Source organism: Loxodonta africana, chromosome 1 (assembly GCF_030014295.1).
Source record: "Loxodonta africana isolate mLoxAfr1 chromosome 1, mLoxAfr1.hap2, whole genome shotgun sequence".
Taxonomy (NCBI): domain Eukaryota; kingdom Metazoa; phylum Chordata; class Mammalia; order Proboscidea; family Elephantidae; genus Loxodonta; species Loxodonta africana.
Window position 1 is genome coordinate 237,564,291 of NC_087342.1, and position 16,213 is coordinate 237,580,503.

Sequence of the window (16,213 nt, forward strand, 5' to 3'; positions counted from 1 at the left end):
AGCTGACTGCATGGGTTTCACCTGCGTTGACATTCTTCAAAGTTCTTATTTAATGCTTCCCAGATTCGTCATCTTCCTGTGAGGATAATTTTATCTGCCAGTGGGCTCCTCTTTGAAGTGATCAGACACCCTGGCAAGTCATGTTCTCTCTAACACAAGCAGCCAAATGGATCTCGCCTGTTGACAGGTGCTGTGGATCCGGGTCTTAGCCCCCAGTACCTGTGGATGTTACCTTGTTTGGAAATAGGGTCTTTGCAGATGCAATTAGTTACGGTGAGGTCAGACTGGAGTAGCAGCCCTAATCCAATGACTGATGTCCCTATAACCAAACCAAACCCGTTGCCGTGAAGTCGATTCCGACTCACAGCGACCCTATAGGACAGAGTAGAACTGCTCCATAGGGTTTCCAAAGAGTGGCCAGTGGATTCAAACTGCCAACCTTTTGGTTAGCAGCTGAACTCTTAACCACTGCACCACCAGGGCTCCACGGCTAAGACGACAGTAGGCTTCAAAAAGCTTTAGAGATACACGTTGCAGAGGAATAAAATGAGGATTCTCTGATGAGAAATACAGCACTCTGTTCTTGATGCTGTTATAATCAGTCATGCCTACATGTTAGCTACCAGTGATTACAAAACATGACAGAGGCAAAGCTAATTATTCTTAACAGCAGCACCGTTCAGTCAACGCAATACGATTTTTTTTAAGATGGGATTATTCTGAAACTATGGTTGTTCTAAGCATTAAATAAGTTAATGTTTGTAAAGTGCTTAGCATAATGCCTGACACAGAATGTTCCATTTTAAGAGTCTGTTAAGTAGAATACACAGAATATTATCAACCCGATGAAGACACGTAGATGGGTTGGGTTTTCATCCCTACATACCTAAAAGGGTTGAAAAAGGGCAGAAGCCAAGGAGACGGCGACATGAAAAGGCGGTTTTAATTAAGCATGGGATGAGCCTCGTTGCACAGGACATTGCTGTGGCTGTTAGCTACCATCCAATCAGCCCCTGACTCATGGTGACACCACGCACAAGGGGATTGGACCGTTGTGATCCACAGGGTTTCCACTGGCTGTTTTTTTGGAGGTAGCAAGCCAGTCACAGGCTATTAGGTGTCCTCACTGTGAACACGAAACCCCTACAGCAGGGAAAGCTGGTTTCCTATTGCCCCTCACTGGAAGCCCCTGGCCTTCATCGTTTCCAAGAGAAATCCTGGTGTCCTGCGTCTAACAGAAAAGGATGTTCCCAGCTCAAAGAGAATGGAGCATCTAAGGATGGAGACACCACATGTGGGCGGCATGTAACGCTGTATTTCCAAAGACTGACCAGAAACTGGGATCAGCTGGAACAGTGAGTCCCGGACGGACCAGCTCTCTGTGGGTTGAAGCAATTTTACAGCAGGCAGGGAAAGGATGAGGTAACCAGAGAGGCATCTACTGACTCACCCAGGAAGCCCGCCTCCTTATTTTGTATACGCACTCCACATCTCTACTGGTGAAAATAAAAAAGACAGGGGGCTTTTGTTTTAAGCTGTGCACACTTCTAGATGACATGGTGAGAGGTACCTCACCCCTGCCTCAGGACTTCTGCCTGCCACCACCACAGGACCCCAGGTGGGCACAGCTCACGCCAAGCCACAGGAAGGAGAGGCTGCAAGGTGAGTGCTCTGAAGTCCTCAGCCACCTGGAAGGACAGGACCTCTGTCCCCACCAGGTGAGACACTTTCCGGCACCCCGGGCATGAGCCCGTGTTCCTCCTGTGAGCAGGTCTCCATCTGAACAAGATCTCCCACTCCAAGAAGGCAGCACAGCCACGCGGACCTTCCTGATCATTTGCCCAAATGCCAGGATACCTGCTTTACCTTATAAAGAAGACCGAGAGCTTAATCAAGAACGTCTGAAGCTTTATTTCCACCAACAACCAGCTACTCAGGCTTGGGATATTTCCTTTCTTTCAATTTACTCAAAGTTTCCCCATCTTTACGTGAACCCCCAAAATTAATTCACAAACTCTGAAGTGAAAAGAAAACAAACAACAAAAAGGCTGTATTAAGGAAAGAGTTGAAAACACTTCTCACTCTGGGGTTGTTTTTAAGAAAGCAGTCACCTGTGCATTTCTTTCTCTTGCTTTTCAAAACACAGGGTATTTCCACGATTTCTGCATCAACGCCTGGTCTCTCTGGGCGGTGGGGGGTAGAAGGCGGGGCCGTCTGCACAGACCTCCAGCCCTGCTGAGTCAGCCTCATCCGCCCACCTGGCTTTCTGCTTGAGGGAAGCCGGGAACCCGGGGTGGGTGCAGTTCTCCAACACCAGGTCCTTCGTGAAACACAGTTCTATCTGACCGATGGTCTGTACGTCCTCGTTCTGAGGATGAAAACGAAAGGCAGGAGTCAAATCTCGGGTTAGCGCCATGCTTTCATAATCCTGAAGTTTGCAGCTTGAAGTTAAGAGGAATGGACACAGAGCTCAGGCTCCGGATTCCATGAATAAACACATTTTATTTAACAGGTGCAGTGACTCGAACCGGAGCCCTGGTGGCACAGTGGTCAAATGCTCGGCTGTTAACCTAAAGGTTGGTGGTTTGAACCCACCAGCGGCTCTTTGGGAGAAAGACCTGGTGATCTGCCCCCACAAAGATGACAGCTAGAAAACCCTGTGGGGCAGTTCTACTCTTCACATGGGCCACTATGAGTCAAAAACAACTCGACGGCATCTAACAACAGCGACTCAAAACCAGGGTCTAAAGAACCCAGCTGTGGGCGGTGGGGCACGGCCCAGGGTTCCGATCTGCAGGTTACCCACCCCACACGCTTCCACACACCAAGTGGTAGTTGTGTGAGAAGATACGCTGCTGTTACTGCAGAAAAAAGTTAAGAAATGTGTGGATCCACAAAGATAAATACAGATACAACTGCATGCGCACTACGTGTGTTATGGACAAACTGCTTCTCCCAAAAAAGATGTGCCCAAGTCCTAACCCCTGTACTTGTGAACGAAACGTTGTTTGGAAACAGGGTCTCTGAAGATGTTATCAGTTAACATGAAGTCCCACTGGAGTAGGTGGGTCCTGATCCAATCTGAGTGGTATAAAGAGAGGACACACAGAGGGAAGTAGCCGTATCAAGACAGAGGCAGAGACTGAGTGATGCAGCCACAAGCCAAGGAATGCCGGGGCTGCCAGAAGCTGGAGAGACAAGGCTCTTTTCCTAGCGCCTCTGGAGAGAACATGGCCCTGAAGACGCCCTGAGTCTGGACTTCTAACCTCCAGAACTGTGAGGGAATAAATTTCTGATCTTAGAGCCACTCACTTTATGGTACTTTGTGTGGCAGCCCTAGAAAATTAATACATTTCAAGGTACTAGGGAAAGAAAATGGTGTTTGTATCTAAATACGTAAATAAAACCTACTGCGGATGAGTCAATTCTGACTCACAGCAATCCTACAGGACAGAATAGAACTGTCCCATAGAGTCTCCAAGGAGCAACTGGTGGATTCGAACTGCTGACCTCTTAGTTAGCAGCCACTTAACCACTGTGCCACCAATCGTACCCCATTATTAAAAGAAGTTATGTCTTTATCAGCTAATGGTGTAAAACCTTCATTTTCCCATTTATAAATTTTTAACTGTAATAATATTTCCTCTTCCCTCTGCTCCCTCCTCCACCTTCCCTTCCAGAATATAGGTAAATTCTTATTAGGAGTAAGTGGCAAAACAGGCCCTATCCTGGCATGGTGTCAAAGCGTAACTTGTCATTTCAAAACACACTCATACACACTCATACTTTCACACAAACCATACACACTCACACAGTCACTCACGACAGACTCGCTCACACATTCATAGACACACACAACACACACACTCCACACATCACACACTCACACCAGACACTCCCACATATCACTCCCACACACCACACACCCACATATTCACTCATTCACACACACCCCCATATATTCGCACACGTGCACACTGTGCACATGCATGTGTACCTGCTGATACACATTCCCACACACACACTCACACATTACAAATACAAAACGCCCACAAAGTCTACGATGAGCACAAATCTGTCAAAGTTAAACTTGTTTTCACAATGAAGACAGAAAGGAAGACAAACACACACAACCTTTTCTGGCGGGAGACACTGGACTTTCGGCATTACTCCATATATACTGGCAAGGGCATCTTTAATGTCTGCAATCTGAAGTTAAGAAGAGTACGTTAAAAACACGGTTTCAACAGGAAAAATCTAAGTTCTGACGCAGCCTTAGTACACTCTCCATAATGCGCGACACTAACGGGTCAGTACACCGTGTTCCCAGTGTGACCTCGGGGATGCAGCCAGGCTGGTAGAGATGAGGGTGAGCTGTCTGGAGATTAAACCCGGCTCCCCACGAAAGAACATGTCAGCCAGCTCCATCCACTGGGCCGTGATGTCACCCGAGTTACTGCGGAGCGTTCCTTTCTCCTTTCTCCTTTCTCCCTTCCTGCAGATGCCTGCCGTCTCCTCCCTCGTCTCCTCTCCGGCCTCGGACCCTCCAATGCTGCCCCACAAAGTGACCCTGTCGGCTAACACCCAGCTCCAAAACCTTTTCAAACTACACGTTCCCCCTGCCCATCAGAGCCCGGAACACACGCTTCCCACCCATCAGCCTGACTCTGTGCTTCATAGTCGGTGACTGAAGCAGCTTCAGGTTTATACTCAGTACCACAGGGAAACACAACTTCAATGAATCTTTCTCGGAACATAAAAGTGACACAGGAGTGGCTTACGTTGGGTTGCTTTAAAACCTAGCTGCACCTCACAGCTGGAAGGGCAGGTGGGTGCTGCCAGGAGCCCTCGTTTAGATTACATTAGATGAGAAGCAGAAGGTAAGACTCACCTGGTAGTAATTGAGAGACGGTTTTATCCCCAACTTCTGAAGCACACTAAAATTTAAATTAAAAAAAAAAATTAGCTGTATAATGAGAGTTCATCTTTCTTTCTCATTCTTTTCAAACATCATATTTCTGAGTAAAAAGCAAGCAAGATGTTCTTGCTGTTACGTGCCATTGAGTCAGTTCTGACTCACAGTGACCCTACAGAACAGAAGATAACTGCCCCATAGGTTTGCTAGGCTGTAATTTTTATGGGAGCAGATCACCCAGTCTTTCTCTCATGGAGGTGCTGGGTGGGTTTGCTCTGGATTCTAGGCTTATCCTAGAACACTGCATTTGCTCAAACCTTTACATACCTTTATACCTACAGCCTTGAAGCATTTCCTAGAGCCCATGGTTTTAACTAGCAATAGAGAACCCGACCAAGGCAGCATGCCACTAACGCACTTGTTACATCATGGGGGCACAATGTGAAAATGCTCGGATTAAACATTCCAAAAAACACAGTGCGTGTAACTCTGATGGTTTATTTTACGTGTCAGCTTAGCTGGGCTACGGTGCCCAGCTGCTTGTCAAACACCAGTTTAGACATTGCCGTGCAGGCACTGACATGTGGTTAATATTTAAATCCTTCGACTCTAAGTGGATCACCCTCCATAACGTGGGTGGGACTGATCCAGTAAACGGAAGGCCCCAAGAGCAAAAACAGGTTTCCTGGGAGAGAAGTTGGCCTCAAGACTGTAACATATATATTCTGCTGGGCTTCCCAGCCCATATCTGCCCTATAGACTTGGGACTTGCCAGCTCTCACACTCTCATGAGCCAATTCCTTAAAATGAACCAATCAACTCACTCTCTGGGTACAGGCAGTCCCAGCTTACGACAGGGTTTGATTCCTATGATTCCCTAGCCCCCAACTTATCATGGGCTTCCATTCCTGTGACGCCCTAGTCCCCAACTTACGACGGGGTTCTACTCCTATGATTCCATTGTAAGTCGGTTCTGACATACAGCAATACCTCATTTTTTGTTTGTTTTCATCATTATTACCTTTTATCATCAGTATCTTTATAAATCCAATTTTTATTTGTCTTTGGAGGTTGGAAATATTACATATAAGCTTACGCACTGTAACAGTACATGTAGAACATATTACTAACAATAAGATGTCCAAAAAAAAAAAAAAACCGGTGGCCACAAGTGCGGTTCATCACTAACTCGTAAGTTGTGGACTACCTGTACGTATGTATACATACCACACACACACGTATATCCCGTTGGTTCCATTTCTCTGGAGAACTCTAACATTAGTGATCACTTCAGGTCGTGAACACACCAAGCAAACTTGAAGATCCGGCCACCTCTCTCCATGCTAACTTATAATCAGACTGCGAATTAGCACTCAGGAAAATGAAGGCTCTGACAATGGCATTCCTTTCTCAGCCACGATTTCTGACAAAAGTGTGTTATGTAACAAGAGTTTCTCCAAAGACTGAAGATCAGAAAGTCTTTTGACCTTTGTTCATTCTCCCAGAAAAAGCAGTTAAGAGGTGGTAGAGACCATGAAGCCTAGAAATCTCCCAAACAAGCGTGCCCTTGCCCACCTTCTGCCCCCGGCTCGTTCTAAACAGTGGTGAGGTGTGTCATAATCACTCATGATGCAACAGAATTGGTGAAAACCAAGAAAGTGCCTGCTGAGTGTCTCAGCCCCACCCACTCAATGTGCCAGCCGAGCTGTCTCCTGGCTGCACCTGGCCTCCACTGTCCTGACCTTCCCGTTGTACTTCCTTTTATCCTAAGTAGTCATAATAAACCAGTGAACTAGTTTTTATAACTTGACAGGAGATTATAAGGACTTTGCGTTGCTGCTGAAAATTTACACGGCTTGCTTTAGTCATAGCAACTCTCTTTCAAACCAGATAACTAGAAACTTATTTCCTTGTCCAAAAATTGTAGCTAACTCCCGCTTTAAAAGTCGTGAGGCAAATTGACTGGGAGCATGCCTGCAGTCAAGCTTCTCAGGCATTATTTCAGAGGGGCAGAATGGAGCCTGATTGCGAGCTTTCTGTGGGCGAGAAAGGCGGTCTCTTTCTACAGCCGCAGACTCTCAGAAGGGCCTCTCGGGTCTGGCTCTGCAGGTACACTGTTACACGTTACTCAGGTGAGTGCAGGCCCGCTCCACCAGCAGGCTTTTATTTAAGCAAGCAGAAAGCACGAAATAAATGGATGCTGGTGAAAAGTTTTTAAGCAAAATATCCCAATAATTCATCCTCTTATTTAACAAACCTGTACTAAGTGTCCCTATTTATACTTTTCGAATCTCAGTAGCTTTAGACACACACATGCCAAGTCACACTCTCACACATACTCACAGTAACAGATCTACACTCACTGACACCCACACACACTCACATTCTCACACACATTCTCATAAATTCTCTCACTCACACTCACATTCTCACAGTCACACATTCTCACACACCCGCATAGTCACACACACTCATTCACACACATACATCCACACACTCACACACACACCCTCAGTCACACACTCACACATTCTCTCTCTCACACACACACACTCACAGGCACACACTCAAACACATACCCTTATAGTCACACTCATACACTCACATACACACGTGCCACGCTCCCACATCCGGGAGTGATATCCGCAAGGCCAGGGCCTCCTGTCACCACTCTGGATGCAGGAGCATGTCTGTCACTCACCCCTTAAGTAAGTGTTTCCCGAGCGCCCACCCAGGAAAAAGCGCTACAGAGAACACAATGTTTGCTAACAACCATATAAACAATTAGAGATAAATTACATTCTGTCCCACAATTTCTCCAAGGAAAATGGAAAATTCTTGGCACACACAAAATTGAAATTACAAAATCAAGTCTTAAAACCCCTCTTATTTTTCTCTATCAGCCATGACTACAAATTGCATTTTTCTCATAGGTTAGCCTGTCAAAACCATAAGCAGGAAATTTTTGTTGAATTTCTAATGCGAAGGAAACAAACCTGAAAACCTGCAAAATTTATCTTGAACCAGAGTTCTCAGAAAACCCACAGATACAGGCCACTTAATGCCAAACTGATCTTAACCAGGTAGAAAACATTATATGCTCCTGCCGTGGGTTAAACTGTGTGCCCCCCCAAAATATGCTAGAGCCCTACCCCTGTGCCTGTGACCTTGCTTGGAACTAGTGTCTCTGCAGATGTAATTAGTTAAGGTGTGTGCATAGTGGAGTAGGGAGTCCTGACCCCGTATGACGAGTGTCCTTAAAACAGGAGAGATGCAGACAGACACAGAGGAGGCAGCCACATGAAGATGGAGGCAGACTGGGCTGAAGAGTCTACAAGGCAAGGAGTGCCAAGGCTTGCCCGGGGCCGCCAGAATCTGGGACAGGCAAGGAAAGAACCTCCCCAGAGCTTCTGGAGGGAGCATGGCTCTGAAGACACCTTGATTTCAGACTTCTGGCTTCCAGAGCTGTGTAAGAAAATCTTCTACAGTCTTGAACCACCCAGCTGTACTCTGAGCTAGGTGACAAGTTTCCTCCAATCTCTTGTTCTTGCCTTGTTTCTCTGCATCACCTAAGTCAGGTGGGCCCCAATGCAGCACTGTTCAATAAAGAGATGTTACCAGCACGTTTATCATTTTAAATTTTCTAGGAGCCTCATTTAAAAACGTAAAAAGAAACAGAAGAAAGTAATTTTAATAATTTATTTAATCCAGTATGTCAGAAATATGATCATTTCAACTTGTTGTTGGTAGGTGCCAACGAGTCAATTCTGACTCACAGCAACACTACATATAACAGAAGGAAACACTGCCTGGTCCTGCGCCATCCTCACAACTGTTGTTACGCTTGAGCCCATTGTTGTAACCACTGTGTCAGTCCATCTCATGGAGGGCCTTCCTCTCTTTTGCTGACCCTCTACTTTACCAAGCAGGATGTCCTTTTTCAGGGATTGGTCCCTCCTGATAACATGTCCAAAGTACGTAAGACAAAGTCTCCCCATCCTGGTTTTGGTTGTACTTCTTCCAAGACAGGTTTGTTTCTTTTTCTGGCAATCTATGGTATATTCAACATTCTTCACCAACACTATAATTCAAAAGCGTCAATTCTTTGGTCTTCCTTATTCATTGTCCAGCTTTCCTATGCATACGAGGCAATTGAAAACACCATGGCTTTGGTCAGGCACACCTTTAGCACTTTAAAGGGGTCTTTTGCAGCAGATTTGCCTAATGCAACACTTCTCGTTTGATTTCTTGACTGCTGCTTCCATGGGTGTTGACTGTGGATCCAAGTAAAATGAAATACTTGACCACTTCAATCTTTTCTCCGTTTATCATGATGTTGCTCATTGGTCCAGTTGTGAGGATTTTTGTTTTCTTTATGTTGAGGTGCAATCCATGCTAAAGGCTATGGTCTCTGATCTTCATTAGTAAGTGCTTCAAGTCCCCTTACTTTCAGGAAGCAAGGTTGTGTCATCTGCATAACACAGGTTGTTAATGAGTCTTCCTCCAATCTTGATGCCACTTTCTTCTTCATATAGTCCAGCTTCTCGGATTATTCGCTGAGCATACAGCTTGAATAAGTACAGTGAAAGGATACAACCCTGACGCACACCTTTCCTGACTTAAAACTAATCAGTATCCCCTTGTTCTGTCTGAACAACGGCCTCTTGATCTATGGAAAGGTTCTTCAGAAGCACAATTAAGTGTTCTGGAATTCCCATTCTTCGCAGCGTTATCCAGAGTTTGTTAGGATTCACACAGTCGAATGCCTTTGCATAGTTTTTAAACATCCTTCTGGTATTCTCTGCTTTCAGCCAGGATCCATCTGACATCACCAGTGATACCCCTGGTTCCACGTCCTCTTCTGAATCTTCCTTTAATTTCTGGCAGTTCCCTGCGGATGTACTGCTGCAGCCATTTTTTGAATCATCAGCAAAATTTTACTTGCATGTGATAATAATGATATTGTTCAATAATTTCTGTATTCTGGATCATCTTTCTTTGGAATGGGCAAAAATATCAATCTCTTCCAGTTTGTTGGCAGGTAGCTGTCTTCCAAAATTCTTGGCATAGATAAGTGAGCACCTCCAGCGCTGCATCCATTTGTTGAACCATCTCAACTGATATTCCATCAATCCCTGGAGCCTTGTTTTTCTCCAACGCCTTCAGTGCAGCTTGGACTTCTTCCTTCAGCACCATCAGGTCTTGATCATATCCTACCTCCTGAAATGGTTGAATGTCGACCAATTCTTTTTGGTACAGTGACTCTGTATTCCTTTCCTCTTCTTTTGATGCTTCCTGTGTCATTTAATATTTTACCCATAGAATCTTTCCATATTGCAACTCGAGGCTTGAATTTTTTCTTCAATTCTTTCAGCTTGAGTAATGCCGAGCGTCTTCTTCCCTTTTGGTTTTCTACCTGCAGGTCTTTGCATGTGTCATTATAATACTTTACTTTGTTTTCGCGAGCCGCCCTTTGAAATCTTCTGATCAGTTTACTTCATCATTTCTTCTCTTCACTTTAGCCACTCTGTGCTCAAAATCAAGTTTCAGAGTCTCTTCTGACATTCATTTTCGTCTTTCCTTTCTTTCCTGTCTCTTTAATAACCTTTGGCTTTCTTCATGTATGATGTCCTTGATATTATTCCACAACTTGTCTGGTCTTCGGTCATTATTGTATAATAAATATAAAAATTATTGAGCTATTTAAAATTTTTCTGGCACAGAGTCTTGGAAATCTGATGTTTATCTGACACTCACAGCACAAGGGCAGAGGGCACGCTGGTGTGAGTCGTTCCTAGGCTTCAAGGCCCTCCACCGCCTCTTAATCACTTATTCTGGAAGCATTCACAAAGATCGATGCACTATACTTTTGACAGAAATTATGGCTTTGAAGAATTCCTGTCTGAGTCTTCATTTTCGTGAGGGCTAGTTTGCTGCCTGGTTGTAAGTCAGTACTCAGAGAAGCGGAGTCCTGGGCTGGTGCAAACAGCTAACATGCCCAGCTACTAACAGAAAGGTTGGAAGTCTGAGCCTACCCAGAGGTGCCTTGGAAGAAAGGCCTAGCGATACACGTCTGAGAAATGAGCCACTGAAAACACAGTCCTACTCTGACACACACAGGGTCACTGTGATTCAGCGTCAACTTAAAGGCTACGGGTTTACAAGAGAGGTAGTCTAGGTCTTCGAGTTGGCTTGGTGTATCCACAACCTGGAATGATTGGGAGAGGCTTAGGAGGGGTCCTACGAATTATTTCTTGGGTGTGCTGAGACTTGCCACGCTCCGAGGCTCCTGGCCTGTGTGCTGGCTGTGCACTGGGCAGTGCAGCTCCACCGCAGAGAATAAGAGGGCGGGAGAAAAGATCAGCAAGGAGCCAGCTCAAGAGGCAGCAAGACACAAGCAGTGTTCACCTACCTGTTAAGGTCGAGCTGTTTATACAGATCCAGGATTTTACTGAAATACTTCTTCTCCGAGCTGAGGGTGGCTAGCTGGGCGACACACGTCCCATGCTTCTCCCATTCGTGTTTCCTGTATTTAAAAAAAAAGCAAAAGCCCTCTAGTTGAAAGTCGATGAAACAAATTCACAGCAAAAAATGTTCCAACATGTATTTCCCTAGTCTAGAATGCTCACGTGCAGAGGTCACACTGTTCCCTTGACATAGAAGGAAGGACAAAAGTCCTTACTTGAGAAATGGACAATTACTGAACTCCCTAAGCATAGCCACAAAGGCCCAGTCAACGCAAGAATGCTCCAAAGAGGTCTCTCTTCTCTTCACGCTTTTCACTAGTAATCAGCTCCAATTCATTCCTACCATTACGGCTTGCTCAATTAACAAGCCACAGCTGTGCAAACACCACGGGCTCCCAGAGCAGTGCCTTCTGCAGAGAGCTAGCACGCACAGCCAGGAACCAGAGGGAGGGAGGCTCCCTGGTCATTTCTCAGCAAAGAGAAGACAGAATAACTAAGGGAGGAATGCCTCATGCCCGTCCCCATCCCAGCTTCTACTAATGACTGCAGCTTTTGTGTCAATTCTACATATGGGACAACGATAAAACAACAGTCAGTGGAAACAAGGTACCCTAACCAAATGCCTGCAAACCAACAGTAATTTTCATTAAAAAAAAAAAAAAATGCTTTTGTTGGTAATAACTCATTACATTTTATCACAGATTAAAGTTTTATAAAATGTTTTCACAGTCTTCATTTAGTTCTCACAACTCTGCAAGACAAAAACATTATCCCTAGTTTAGAAATGGGGAAACTGAGGCTCAGAGGGGTTAGGTGACTTGATAAAGGTCACACAGCCTGCACTTGAACTCCATTCTTTTGATTCCTAGCTCAGGGTCTTTTCCATCATACTGCATTGTCCCTTGCAATCCTTTGCTGAATGTAATCTATACCTACCTTAGAATGACAGCTGACTTGTCAATTCAGATGCTAGCAAATTTTTAGCATGGAAAAACAAAATGGATATCAGGTTTCCTTAAGTCTATTTGTGATTAATTCATGAGGTTTTCATAAATAATATCCACACAGCCTTTTATAAAACACTCGTTTGCAGCCTCTGAAAACACAGGCTACATCCACATTAACCCATTGCTAAAATTCATCCAGGGCACCAGTTTTAAATAACTGCACTGGTTTTAAGTTCCTCAGACCTAAGCAAAATATGAGAAGTTGAACACAGGAAGAATAAAAGGGGATGAGTAACTCTTCATCCTGAATAGTTTCTAAAGCAAATTATTTGATAGCTTTCTATATTCTATGGAGCACAGAGATTCTCTCAAACAAGCTGCAAGTGTAACCTGGTTATATGGGTGCCTTATTGTTATTGTTGTTGTTCAGTGCCATGGACTTGATTCTGGCTCCTGGCGGCCCTGTGTGTGCAGAGTAGAATTGTGCCACAGGGTCTTCAAGGCTCTGATCTTTTAGAAGCAGATGGCTAGGTCTGTCTTGCAAGGCACCCCCTTACTTTCCGTAAAACAGGAATAATTCTAGAACCTATCTTGGGGGTTTTGGGAGGAATAAATGAGCTGAAGCATTCAAGCACTTTGACACAAGCATATATACTTTCTCAAAAAATAAAACCAGTCATGGTCCCCAAACCTTCTGTTGGCACAGGACAGGAACCATCCCCAAAGACAACTCATCAGACATGAAAGGGACTGGACAGTGGGTAGGTGAGAGATGCTGATGAAGAGTGAGCTAATTATATCAAGTGGTCACTTGAGACTGTGTTGGCATCTCCTGTCTGGAGAGGGGATGGGAGGATAGAGAGAGTTGGAAGCTGGCAAAATTGTCATGGAAGGAGAGACTGGAAGGGCTGACTCATTAGGGGGAGAGCAAGTAGGAGTATGGAGTAAGATGTATATAAACTTATATGTGACAGTCTGACTTGATTTGTAAACGTTCACTTGAAGCTCAATAAAAGTTAATAATAAAAAAAAAAGACTGTTTACAGCAACACTGTACAAATAGCCAAAAAACTAGAAAAAACTGAACTGTCCATCCATAGTAGAATGGGCAAATAGGGTGGCACAAATGGTTTGAGCTCAACTACTAACCACAAGATTGGCGGTATGAATCTACCCAGTGACACCATAAAAGAAAGGCTTGCTGATCGGCTTCCATAAAGATTACAGCCAAGAAAAGCCCATGGGACTCAGTTCTACTCTATAACACATGGTGTTGTCATGAATCAGAATCAACTCCATGGCAACAGACTTTATTTTTTATCATTATTTTATAAGTACACAATGGAACACTATACAGCAGTACTGCACAACCGCATAAAATAGGACTGAGCACAAGAAATCAGGACCAAAAGGTATATAACGTATTATTTCATTTACATAAAATTCAAAAACATCCAAAACTAATCTATGGTATTAGAAGTCAGAATAGTGGTCATCCTTGAGAACAAAGCAGTAACTAGAAGGGAGGAATGAAGTAGCACCTATAGCATTGGTGAGATTCTCTTTTGTTTTTTTATTTGGGTGCCAATGACATGCCATGTTCAAATTGAGAAAATTCACCAAGTTGTATATAATTTGTATACTTTCCTTTATGTATGTAATACTTCAATGAAAGGTATACATTAATTTACACACACACATGCATATATGCGTATGTGTGTGTTTTGGTATTCAAAAGTGCATGTTATTAAGGTTTGTACCTACAACTTCAACACTGAATCTTTTTTGGTGTAATTAAATGTGAGCTGAACTGTAAAAAAAATAAATAAATAAAACCAAACTCACTGCCATCGAGTCGATTCCGACTCATAGCGACCCTATACGACAGAGCAGAACTGCCCCATAGAGTTTCCAAGAAGAGCCAATAATATACTCCCTAGCTCACGATAAATAGCCAATAAATGTCAGCACAATAATGTAACTCAACAGACGTTGGGGATGAGAACGTGTGGTCAAAACCTTTAACCACACATAATTTGGAATCGGACACTCGGAATGTAACACCAAGATTTACAGTTACCAATCAGAAGTGACCGACCAATCAGAAGTGACCGACCAATCAGAAGTGACCGACCAATCAGAAGTGACCGACCAATCAGAAGTGACCGACCATGCTGCCCTTTGTATTCAAATGTATGTTGGCTGATTCATTTTAATTGCTGATTGACTTTAAGCTGTTTGCTAAAATGTAACCAGCTCCCCTGCAGCCCTGTAATAACAGGAAAATGACACTTTGTATCCTTGGCAACCGTAAAGCCATTATTTCCAAGTACTCCGTGAAGTGCTCTATGAAATGTTTTTTCCTTGTTTTCTCCCATTTCACCTCATTATGGCCATTATCTGTTTCCTAAGCCTTTTCTGGAATACAGTTTACGCAGAGCCAGTCCCGGAGAGCTGAGCCATTCCTATCCCAACATGCATCAACAGGGCTAGTTCCCTTTTCTTACTGAAGGGGTGATTTCAAGCTACAGACCTGGATCCATGAATCACAAAGCACCCCCTGCCCCGTCACATACCCTCAGAGTCCCTGGGTAGTGCAAATGCTAACCTAAAGGGTGGAGTTTCAAGTCCAACCAGGGGTGCCTTGAAAAACAGTCCTGGTGATCTACTGAAAAGTCAGCCACTGAAAACCCTACAGAGCAGTTCTACTCTGACACACGTGGGGACTTGGAATCAACTTGACAACAACTAACAACAATTTATTTCAACCTTCACAGCAGGCATTTCTGTCACCTCCAGAGGAAAGGTGTCCTAACACACCCCAGGTCATACACCTGCCTTTCCAGAGGCAACTGTAAACGGCCTTTTTGTTAAACTTTCACTGCGCTTATTTCTCATTCAACTTCCCTGAGTTAGGAGTGTCACCTTCTTTCCTTTCATGGGATTCTGAATTTACCATACTCTGTATGCTAAAGCTCCAGAGAGTACTCCTTCATCCCTGGATGCTCTGGCCAACTGTCAGGACAGACAGAAGAGCGCTGGCCAACTGTCAGGAGACGTGCACTCCAGTCGCCGCTCTGCCACTCCCTGCGTGTGCTCAGACAGGTCACTCAACCTCTCCCCTCAGGAAGGTCTCTCTCAGCTCTAACATCTGTGGGCTCTCATCAAAATGGATGCAAACACATGTATTTTTCCTTTTGTTTCAAGACGATCCCTAGGTCACTGGCATGTTTCCACATAAACAAACTCCACTAGGTGCATGTTGTACGAATCTACCTTGTTGGGAAAGTTTCGCTCTTTCTTTATATGGAGGCAACAGTTCTTTGGCGAGAAATAACCAAGAAGTCTTGGGAGGAAAAAATTCTTGGATCACACACACACACAGGGCCCCATCACAGAACCACCACCCTGACATTATCTATTTGCCTCTGTTTCTGCCTCTGCCTCCCTGATTATTGTTGTTGCTAGGTTCCACCTCACAGCGACCCCACGTACAATAGAACGAAACCCTGCCCAGCCCTGTGCCATCCTCATGATCGTTGTTATGCTTGAGCCCATTGTTGCAGCCACTGTGTCAATCCATCTCATTGAGGTCTTCCTCTTTTTCGCTGACCCTCTACTTTACCAAGCATGATGTCCTTCCCCAGGGACTGACCCCTCCTGATAACATGTCCAAAGTATGTGACATGGGGTGTACCCATCCTCGCTTCTATGGAGCATTCTGGCTGTACTTCTTCCAAAACAAATTTGTTCATTCTTCCGGCAGTCCATGGTTAAATTGAACATTCTTCCCCAACATCATAACCCAAAGGAGTCAATTCTTTGGTCTTCCTTCTTCACTGCTCAGCTTTCGCATGCATATGAGATGATCGAAGATATCATGG

General features: G+C 44.5%; 1 protein-coding gene across 1 annotated transcript in view; it reads right to left on the reverse strand.

Moving 5' to 3' along the window:
- Window positions 1-1,887: 1,887 nt before the first annotated feature.
- RNASET2 (ribonuclease T2) overlaps window positions 1,888-16,213 on the reverse strand; it is a 39,382-nt gene continuing 25,056 nt past the window's right edge. Inside the window, exons 8-11 of the mRNA XM_064294978.1 lie at window positions 11,328-11,441; window positions 4,892-4,937; window positions 4,135-4,209; window positions 1,888-2,368 (exon numbers count right to left, since the gene is read on the reverse strand). Of these exons, the coding sequence (XP_064151048.1) occupies window positions 2,168-2,368; window positions 4,135-4,209; window positions 4,892-4,937; window positions 11,328-11,441 (436 nt within the window). The 3' untranslated portion in view covers window positions 1,888-2,167. The remainder of the gene's footprint in view (window positions 2,369-4,134; window positions 4,210-4,891; window positions 4,938-11,327; window positions 11,442-16,213) is intronic.